At 40.3% G+C, this 11,369-nt stretch overlaps 1 protein-coding gene across 1 annotated transcript; it reads right to left on the bottom strand.

Annotated features, from left to right (window-relative positions):
• Positions 1-1,144: 1,144 nt before the first annotated feature.
• Positions 1,145-1,456, bottom strand: LOC142521943 (uncharacterized). Its single transcript, XM_075625115.1, has one exon. It carries the CDS (start codon positions 1,454-1,456, stop codon positions 1,145-1,147), a length of 312 nt encoding a protein of 103 aa, XP_075481230.1.
• Between the last annotated feature and the right edge of the window lie 9,913 nt (positions 1,457-11,369).

The raw sequence follows: 11,369 nt of genomic DNA on the forward strand, positions 1-11,369 counted from the left end.
ACCCGGCACGCGACGTGCCAAAATCAGTAAAAATTGAAAATCTAACTTCGAATTCAAGCAATTGGGAGCCCCAGATCAACCGTCAATTGTAATCTCTCCGGTTAGGCGTCAAAAACTAAGGAAACTAATTTGTAAAAGTGATGAAAATAAAATTGAAAATATCAATAATGACAATTGAATTGGCTTCGTCATTAATTAGAAAGGAAATATGCATAAAATTTACAATAAGAAGAATTGAAATAAGTTGCTGGAAATTTAAGGGAACTAAGAAATATAAGTTGAAAATAGTGCTGAAATCTGGAAAAGATTATTTCTCTTTCTCGATTTGGTTCCTCAAGATGGTTCCGCAAGTGTCCTACTCCACTAACTTGCAACTGCTTTGATTTGGTATTCTGCTTTGTCTCCGGTTGGTTCCTCGAGTACCCAAGGTTCTCCGAGCTAGTTCCTTGACTTTTTCGACTTGAAATAAGAATCGAACTGCTGAATACTATCATTCAGATAAACAAATTAGACATTAATTATTTGGTCTCGAAATTAATTAAATAATATATGTTTAGGCCAAACAAATTCTGCCTGCAGGCTGTTGACCAAACGGGCCAATATGCATGGACATATTCCTGAAACAACATTGTCATAACTTAGAAAAAGCCTAGAAAATCTCTTACAAGGTCATTATATTAGCATTGAGTAAAAAAAATACATGAATTCAGACAAATACCCCATAGTTCCCCGCCATGTTCCTTCTTGCAAGCTGGGAACATACTTTTTTAAGTACATGTCATTTATGTACCTTCTGTGGGGTTTCCCGTCGATATTTGCCAATCAATATGCATTTTCTTCCAACACGTGATGAACTTTGATGGTCCTTCCTAATTGGGAGACAATTTCCCGAGCTCCCTGTCTTTGGTTTCTAGAGACAATATAACCATCCACACCAATTCTCATTCATGAAACGAATTTCTCTTTACTCTCTTCTTGTAACTTCGAGCCGCCTTCTACTTTTGAATCAAGAGTCTGTTGAGCACTTGTACCTTTTGGTCATCTAGGTCCTCCAACTCTGTGATAATAGACTCGTTGTATACCACTGGAATTAACTAGCTTTGCATGGCTACCCAATAGACTCATTGTATACCTCTGGAATTAACTAGCTTTGCATGGCTACCCTCAGAGATTGAACCATGATTTCCATTGGTGATACAGCCTCGTGCCCAAAAGCCAATGTAAAAGGACTTACTCCTGTAGCGCTCATTTTCAAAGTTCTATTTGCCCATAGGGTCTCGAATAACAATCGAGGCCGATCTCTTAGAATCTCCTCTATCATTTTCTGCAAGATCTTGATCAACACTTTGTTAGAAGCCTCTGCTTGACCATTAGCTTGGGGATAATAAGGCGAGGAACTGATTAATCTGATGACATAGTCTGCTGCAAAATCTTTCACTTTGGATCCCACGAACATAGTTCTTTGATCTGTGGTTACGGACTGCGGGATCCCAACCGATGTATAATGTGTTCCTTGATGAAACCAATCACGTCCTTTTGTTTCACTCTCTTTAATGGTATGTCTCTCTCATTTAGTGAAGAATTAGGTGCCCACAACTATAAAACTATGAACCTTTGATAATGATGGGTAGATCTACCGATTAAGTCCATAGACCACCCTCGAAATTGTCATGGTTTAATGATTGAATGCATTTCATATGCAGTAACTCTTTGAATGTTGCCATGTTTTTGTCATGGTTGACACCCTTTGGAGTATTTGATACAATCCTTCAACAATGATGGCCTATAATATCAATGTCTCATAACAAGTCATCACATTTTGATACCCGATTGGTGAGCACCACACACTCCTTCATGAACTTGCTTCATAATTTCCATTGCTTCAAAAAACCCAATGCATCGTAACAATAAGTCATCCATCCCTTTTTTTTGTAGAAGTCTCTTTCAACCAACAAGTAGTTAAGAGATCTTGTAGAGCCCAAATTCAGTGCACATAAAACACATACATTTATTTAATTGTTAAATTATTTATTTAAATTTAAAATGATTTTTAGCGATGCGTGATTTATTAAATTACATTATTTTAATTATTTATGTTTATGTGATACACGTTAAAATGTTTCTTGAGTTTCATGTTTTAGGAGATTATTCGATGCGGGATCGAGGAAAAGAGACCGGCGACGATTTTGGCAATTTTTAAAATGTGGTATTTTATTTCAAGTTGGTTTCGGGCATTATAAAAGGTTTATTTAATTTTTAGCGTTTTAAAAGCCTAATTTAATTTATTAAGTGATTTTAAGATTTTAAACGTTTAAAGTCTAGCACATGTGTATTTTATTTTAAATTAGGGGACTTTGCTTAGTAGTGGGAATTAAAATTTTTATTAATATTTTAATCAGCACATTAATTAGCATTGTTAATTGAGTAATTAGCAAATCATTTCCCTAATTTATTTCCTAACACACACACTCACACGACATCATACACACACATTTTTATTCCATCAATTCAAATTTTTTGAGAGCAAAAAACCTAGGGTTCTTGGAGTTCTAGCAGCCGCCCCTATCCTCTGAATTTTTCAAGAAATTCTCATTGAGTTTTCTTCAAGAAAATCGTGCCACGTTCGTCCCGGATCAACCTTCGCATCTTTCCCGCTTCGGTGTCGTCGTTTCGGTAACTTTAAATATTAAAAGGCATGTATAATCTTTTGTTTCTGCATCGATCTTGTTATATTATATGTTTTTATGTTTATTATGCATAAAAATCCATATATGTTGTAAAAAGTTTGAGCAAAAATTTGTTGGATCGGTTTTGAAACGATTTTAGATCTGAAAACTCAAAATTTGCTGTCATTTTAAATACTGCGACTTTTCGGTCGATTTTATGGAAAAGATTTCAACATATAAAACGTAGAACTTTTTGATACCTTCGATTTGCCAGTAAATGTGAAATATTTGGATAAGAAATGAGTGAGTTATGATTGTTTTCGTGGGACTGCTCAAACTGCGATTTTCTGAAAATGCGTTCTTGATGTGTTCTTGAAGTTTTATTGTTGCAGGCTTCTTTGGAGATCAATGGGTGATCGCTGTTGCATTTAAGTATGTTGATTATGATGTTGGTATGGTTTTTGGTGTGTCGGATCGCATTGATAGGCACTTGGTTGCAATAGAAGTCGAAAGATGCATTTTGGTGTCAAATGTCGAGTTCATGGATTGGGTTGCGTTGTTTATGATGCTAGTTGTTTTGGGGCGTTTGTTTGAGTTTGAATAAGTGTCATAGCATCCTAGGATGGGTCTCGAGGCATTAGTTCATGGTCCGTATGATCGAGTTAGGAGGAATAAGCCATAAGTGTAGTGAATTTCCGTTGGTTCGCGATTCCAGTAGGTACACGGACCAGTAGCCGCTACCCTGGCACGGGGTCTGTGCACTTTTTCCTTCAAAATGCAAATTTACAGAACCTACACGGACCCTTACTCGGGGTTCGTGTCCTTTTAAAAAATAATTTACATTTTTTTAGGGATTGTTTTGCGGTTTTGATATCATTATTTAGTACGATGATTAAACAAGGTCGAGTCCTGAGAGATTTAGAATGTCATAAGGAAAGTTGTCATTTTTGGGTGTGAGCATGACTATACGTCTAAGTTATGCAAGGTAGGTATTCGAACTCATGTTAGTACGTGCAGCAGTGGCCTCAAGCAAGATCCAACGAATCCCTTAACGCCATGTAAGTATGTTCGACGTGCAAAAGAAAATATTTTATGTTTTTGAGGTATGCTAAACATCTTGTGACCAAATTATGAACGGGTTTGGAAGTCGCTGAACGTGGCTGAGGACCTCTCCACCCCGGTAAAGCATGATCGGGTTTAGATAAGGATTGGAAAGCAGTAAAGCATGACCAGGGACCAATCCACCCGGTAAAGCATGAACGGGGATCTCATGTATGTGGCAGTGGATTTTTCCTGTCAGCCCAGTACTGTGGTTTAGTCTGATCATGCGCATTTATGTATGGGTCACTTGCTTTGAAACATATCTCTACGCAAAATGATGAAGTTTATGTATGAAGCAAGCATGTTTATGAAAAGTTTTATGATGATGACACGTCTATGTTTATGGTATTACGTTCAAGTTTCAAGTATGTACGCTCTACTTTAAAGATGCATGTGGTTTTATTACGTATTACTTGTTATATCCAGTTTATACGTGTTGAGTCTTTAAACTCATTAGACTTGATCGATGCAGGTGACGTTGTATTTTAGGAAACGAGGGGTGGGGACCAATGAGCCGACTTGGACTAAGCAGGAGGCTAAACCCGAGGACCGCCCATGTTTTTTAAGAAATTATGCAATGTTTCAAATACTCTGATATCACATTATTGTTTACGATATTTAAACAAGTGTTTTTAACAAATTTTATTTGTGATCTCTTCGTTGCAAATATTTTGAATGATCAGTTTATTGTTATCGCAATTTGAAGGTTTCTATTTAATTAAGAAAATTTTTATTTTTTCGCAAATTTTTAAGTAGTTTAAAAGTACGGTACATTACAGTTGGTATCAGATCCAGGTTCTTGTAAAGGGTTATGCCTACTGCTAGTTGTGAGAAGCTCAGAAGTCACACCTCAAGTATGTAAGTTTTAAAGTTTTAAACTCATTCATGTAATATGTATCCAGTCATGATTTCAGCATGTGCATGTTTAAGTTCAAATTACGTGCATCTTATGATACTGATATGATGTTCATGCATGTTGGGTTTACGTGTTGGGTAAATATTGGAACAATATGCCTCCCAGACGTAGGATTGTGCGTGAAGCAAGCGATGAGAATAGGGAAGCTCAGGATGGGAAGAGGGTAACTCCTCCTCGTCCACCCCCAGATGTGTAGGCTCAGATGCTTACAGGGATGACCCAGTTCTTTGCACAGTTTGCGGGGAACCAGACTGCAGTAGACACAGGGGCGAGGCCCAGACCGGAGGCAGTCTATGAGAGGTTTAAGAGGATGGACCCGAAAGAGTTCTCGTGGATGACTGACCCAATGATAGCGGAAGGATGGATTAAGTCCATCGAGGTAATCTTTGTGTTTATGGAGCTGCAGGATGCAGACAGAGTTAGATGTGCCACCTTCTTGTTGACTGGAGACACTAGGCTTTGGTGGGAAAGCACGTCAGTGTTAGTGAACTTACAAACACTGACGTGGAATGGGTTCAAGGTGATTTTCTACTCCAAGAACTTCACTGAAGAAGTACGCTCCCGCTTGACCAGGGAGTTCATGTCGCTGCGACAGGGAGACAGCAGCGTGGCAGAATTTGTCAGGAAGTTTGAGAGGGGGTGTCACTTTGTGCCCCTGATTGCAAATGACGCCTGGGAGAAGTTGAGGCATTTTATCGATGGGTTTTGATCGATCCTGCGCCGTGATGTTCGAGTTGCTGGTCCTACGACTTAAAGCAGTTGCCGTGTCGAGAGCTTTGGCGGCAGAGCAGGACCAGAGGGACATTGAGGTCGATAGGCAGGGCAAGAGGCCCTATCAGGCGCCTCAGCAGCAGCAGCAGTGACCTCAGTTTAAGATGCCTTTCCTAGGAAAGCAGGGGAAGAGACCATTTCAGGGACCGCCAAAAGGCAAGGGTCCTATTCCTCCACCGAAGGCTCCTTAGAGACCCAGTGAGTACCCAGTGTGCCCAAAGTGCAACCACCAGCATCCAGGATAGTGTTTATTTGGATAGAGCAAATGCTTAAAGTGCGGAGCCAGTGATCATATTTTGAGAGACTGCCCGCAGTGGAGGCAGCCGACCCAGGGAAAAGTGTTTGCCATGCAAGCAGAGGAGGCGAACCCAGATACGACCATGTTGACTGGTAACTTATTTAATTCACCACCGCATAATTTTTGTCATGCATGTTTCGATTTTATATGGGATTATTAGTGTGCTAGTTAATAATTTTGGTGACTGGGTGTAGAGATTTCTAATGTGCTTGAGATTAAGATTAGAATTTTTGGGATATAAGTTTTTATGTTGTACCAACGTCTCTCAGGAAATATTTTCATAAAGAGAGTATCCACGAAAGCCTTGATAGATTCAGGGGCCAGTCACTCTTTTATTTCGGAGACGTTCGCTAATCATCTGGACGTCAAGTCTATTGGACTCGACGTGGGCTATTCAGTGACAGTCCCATCAGAGGAAGAATTATCAGCTACTAGCATGGTCAGAGACATCGATCTCGAGCTGCAACTAGTGTATGCCGATCTAATCGTGCTGCCGATGCCAGAATTTTATATTATCTTGGGAATGGACTGGCTGAAGAAGAACAGAGTTCTTATTGATTTCCAGAAAATGTCAGTGTTGGTAAGACCTTTTGGCATGGAGCAGTTTCTCTTTGAGCCAGATAGATGGAGAAGTTTCCCTCGCCTGATCTCTTGCATGCAGGCATGGAGACTTATTCACAAGGGGTGTCAGGCTTTCTTGGCCAGTATTATTCTGTGTCTGACGTACTCACCTCGTCTATATCTGATGTACCAGTAGTCAGAGATTTTCCTGACGTTTTTCCAGATAACATCACAGGCCTTCGACCAGAGAGAGAGGTGGAGTTCGCTATTGATCTTGTGCCAGGCACTGTGCCAATTTCTAAGGCACCGTACCGACTAGCTCCAGCTGAGATGTTAGAGCTTAAACAGCAGATTTAGGAGCTTCTTGACAAGGAATTCATTCGCCCTAGTTTCTCAACATGGGACGCACCAGTACTCTTCGTAAAGAAGAAGGATGAGAGCATGAGGTTGTGTATCGATTACCGAGAACTGAACAAGGTAACGATCAAGAATAAATACCCACTTCCAAGGATCGATGATTTGTTTGATCAGTTGCAGGGAGCTACATTGTTCTCTAAGATAAATCTTCGATCAGGGTATCATCAGCTGAAGTTAAAAGATACAGATGTTCATAAGACAACCTTCAGAACCAGGTATGGGCATTACGAGTTCTTAGTGATGATGTTTGAACTGATGAATGCTCCAGCAATTTTTATGGACCTCATGAACCGAGTATTCCAGCCCTATCTAGATCAGTTCGTCATAGTGTTCATTGACGACATTCTCATATACTCGAAGAGCCAAGAGGAGCACAGTCAGCACTTGGGTACAATTTTGCAGGTCTTGCAGAGCCTCAAGTTGTTTGCGAAATTCAGTAAGTTTGAATTCTGGTTGGAGAAGGTAGCGTTTTTGGGTCTTTTAATATCTAGCAGTGGTGTCGAGGTGGACCCAGCCAAAGTGGTAGCAGTTAAGGAATGGGTTGATCCGAAGAATGCGTCAGAGATCCACAGTTTCCTAGGCATAGCAGGCACTACAGGAAATTTATTCAGGGATTTTCTTCGATAGTAGTGCCACTCACTTCATTGACTAAGAAGAATGCTAAATTCATTTGGAGTGTCGAGTGCCAGAAGAGCTTTGATACTTTAAAGCAAGCTCTTATCATAGCGCCAGTGTTAGCCATGCCAGCAGGTCAATGCAATTTTGTGCTATACACTGATGCCTCTAAGCTCGTTTTTGGCGTAGTTTTGATGCAGCATGGTCGGGTCATAGCTTAAGCCTCCAGACAGTTGAAGGTGCACGAGAAGAACTACCCGACTCATGATCTTGAGTTAGCCACTGTCGTCTTTGCGTTGAAGATGTGGAGACATTACTTTTACGGCAAGAAATGCCAGATATTCACTGATCACAAGAGTCTCAAGTATTTCTTCACGCAAAAAGAGCTAAATATGAGACAAAGATGGTGGTTAGAGTTAGTGAAAGACTATGATTGTGAAATTAGCTACCACCCAGGGAAAGCTAATGTTGTGGCAGATGCTTTGAGCAGAAAAGTTGCAGTCGTAGCACAGTTGTTAGTGCAGATATCTCTTCTATCAGAGATTCAGAGATTTGGGTTAGAGGTTTATTCTAAGGGCAGGGCTCCTAAGCTGTCTAATCTGACCGTCCACTCTTCTTTGTTTGACCGAATCCGTAGAGGTCAGCCTTCAGATGAGCAGTTGCAGAAATGACGACTGAAGGATGAAGCCAAGGGCAGTGTACTCTACACAGTGTCTGATGGTATTGTGAGGTACAGAGGAAGGATGTGGGTGCCTAGTGTTGATTCGATCAGAGAGGATATTCTGACAGAGGCATATGCATCTCCGTATTCCATTCTTCCAGGAGGTACCAAGATGTATAAGGATTTACACATTCTGTATTGGTGGCCAGGTATGAAGAGAGACATCCGCCGATTTGTGTCTGAATGTCTCACTTGTCAGCAGGTGAAGGCAGAGCATCAGAGGCCAGCAGGGATGCTTAAGCCACTCCTTATCCCATATCCAATGCCATTTGGGTTATAGTAGATCGACTTACTAAGTCGGCACACTTCTTGCCAGTGAAGACGACTTTCTCCATGACGCAGTATGCGGAGCTCTACATCAGGGAGATAGTTCGATTGCACGGAATCCCAGTTTCTATTGTGTCTGACAGGGACCCGAGATTCACATCATCCTTTTGGAAGAGTTTGCACCCAGCCATGGGGACGAAGTTGCTATTCAGTACAGCTTTCCACCCTCAGACAGATGGCCAGTCTGAGCGAGTGATTCAGATTTTGGAGGATTTGTTGCGAGCCTGTGTGATCGATTTCCATGGGAATTGGGAATCAAAGCTACCTCTAATGGAGTTTACCTACAACAACAGTTTTCAATCATCTATAGGTATGGCTCCCTACAAGGCATTGTATGGAAGGAAGTGCAGATCGCCTGTTCATTGGGATGAAGTCGGTGAGAGATCAGAACTTGGTCCAGATATTGTTCAGCAGACTGCAGATGTGGTGGTCAAGATCCGAGACAGGATGAAGACCGCCCAGAGTCGCCAAAAGAGTTATGCTGACAAGAGAAGAAGAGATCTTGAGTTTGTCGTAGGTGATCACGTTTTTGTAAAGATAACACCTATGAAGAGTGTTATGAGATTTGGGAAGAGAGGCAAGCTTAGTCCGAGATTTATTGGGCCGTTTGAGATTCTTGACAGAGTTGGGACAATAGCTTATCGTGTAGCCCTACCGACGAATCTGGTCGGTGTACACAATGTGTTCCACGTTTCGATGCTGAGGAAGTACCTAGCAAATCATTCGCATATTTTGAGTTATGAGCCTTGCAGCTTGCTCCAGATCTGTCGTATGAGGAAAGACCTGTCCAAATCCTAGACCGACAGGAACGGAGACTTCGGAACAAAGTAACCAAGCTGGTCAAGGTCCGGTTGCTCAATCAATCAGTGGAGAAGGCCACTTGGGAGACCGAGGCTAATATGAGAATTCGTTACCCGGAGTTGTTTGGTAAGACTTAATTTCGAGGACGAAATTTATTTAAGTGGGGGAGGAACTGTAGAGCCCAAATTCAGTTCACGTAAAACACATGAATTTATTTAATTGTTAAATTATTTATTTAAGTATAAAATGATTTTTAGCAATGCATGATTTATTAAATTGCTTTATTTTTATTATTTATGTTTATGTGATGCACATTAAAATGTTTCTTGAGTTTCATGTTTCAGGCGATTATTCGATGCGGGATCGAGGAAAAGAAATCGACGATGGTTTTGGCAATTTTTAAAATGTGGTATTTTATTTTAAGTTGGGTTTGGGGCATTTTAAAAGGTTTATTTAATTTTTAGCCTTTTAAAAGCCTAATAAAATTTATTAGGTGATTTTAAGATTTTAAACTTTTAAAGTCTAGCACATGTGTATTTTATTTTAAATTAGGGGACTTTGCTTAGTAGTGGTAATTAACATTTTTATTAATTTTTAATTAGCATTGTTAATTGAGTAATTAGCAAATCATTTCCCTAATTTATTTCCTAAGACATGCACACACACTTTAACACACACACTCACACGACATCACACACACACACATTTTTATTCCATCAATTCAGATTTTTTGAGAGCAAAAAACCTAGGGTTCTTGGAGTTCTAGCAGTCGCCCCTATCCTCTGAATTTTTCCAGCAATTCTCGTTGAGTTTTCTTCAAGAAAATCGTGTCACGTTCGTCCCGGATCAACCCTCGCATCTTTCCCGCTTCGGTGTCGTCGTTTAGATAACTTTAAATATCAAAAAAAATGTATAATCTTTTGTTTCTGCATCGATCTTTTTATATTATATGTTCTTATGTTTATTATGCGCAAAAATCCATGTATGTTGTAAAAAGTTTGAGCAAAAATTTGTTGGATCGGTTTTGAAACGATTTTAGATATGAAAACTCAAAATTTGCTGTCATTTTAATTACTACAACTTTTCGGTCGATTTTATGGAAAAACTTTCAACATATAAAACGTAGAACATTTTGATACCTTTGATTTGACAGTAAACTCGTAATATTTGGATAAGAAATGAGTGAGTTATGATCATTTTCGTGGGACTGCTGAAACTGCGATTTTCTGAAAATGCGTTCTTGAAGTTTTATTTTTGCAGGCTTTGTTGGGTATCGACGGGTGATCGCTTCTGCGTTTAAGTATGTTGATTATGACGTTGGGATGGTTTTTGGTGTGCCGGATCGCATCGATAGGCACTTGGTTGCGTAGAAGTCGTAGGATGCGTTTTGGTGTCAAATGTCGAGTTCACGGATTGGGTTGCGTTGTTTATGATGCGTAGTTGTTTTGAAGCGTTTGTAGTTTGAATAAGTGTCATAGCATCCTAGGATGGGTCTCGAGGCATTGGTTCACGGTCCGTATGATCGAGTTAGGAGGAATAAGCCATAAGTGTAGTGGATTTCCGTTGGTTCGCGATTCCAGTAGGTACACGGACCCATAGTCGGACCCTGGCACGGGGTCCATGCACTTTTTCCTTCAAAATGCGAATTTACAGCACCTACACGGACCCCAAAACGGACCCTTACACGGGGTGCGTGTCATTTTAAATAAAATTAAATTTTTTTTACAGATTGTTTTGGGGTTTTGATATCATTATTTAGTACTATGATTAAACGAGGTCGAGTCCCGAGAGATTTAGAGTGTCATAAGAAAATTTGTCATTTTTGGGTGTGAGCTTGACTATACGTCTAAGTTATGCAAGATAGGTATTCGAACTCATGTTAGTATGTGCAGCAGTTGCCTCAAGCAAGATCCAACGAATCCCTCAACTCTATGTATGTATGTTCGACGTGCAAAAGAAAATATTTTATGTTTTTGAGGTATGCTAAACGTCTTGTGACCAAATTATGAACGGGTTTGAAAGTCGCTGAACGTGGCCGAGGACCTCTCCACCTCGGTAAAGCATGACCGGGTTTAGATAGGATTGGAAAGGAGTAAAGCATGACCAGGGACCAATCCACCCGGTAAAGCATGACTGGGGATCTCATGTATGTGGCAGTGGATTTTCCCTGTCAGC

The sequence above is a fragment of the Primulina tabacum genome, chromosome 13 (assembly GCF_025594145.1).
Source record: "Primulina tabacum isolate GXHZ01 chromosome 13, ASM2559414v2, whole genome shotgun sequence".
Lineage (NCBI taxonomy): Eukaryota > Viridiplantae > Streptophyta > Magnoliopsida > Lamiales > Gesneriaceae > Primulina > Primulina tabacum.

Excerpts from the sequence above, each read along its gene's own strand:
- LOC142521943 (XM_075625115.1), bottom strand. The coding sequence starts at position 1,456 with ATGTTCGTGGGATCCAAAGTGAAAGATTTTGCAGCAGACTATGTCATC.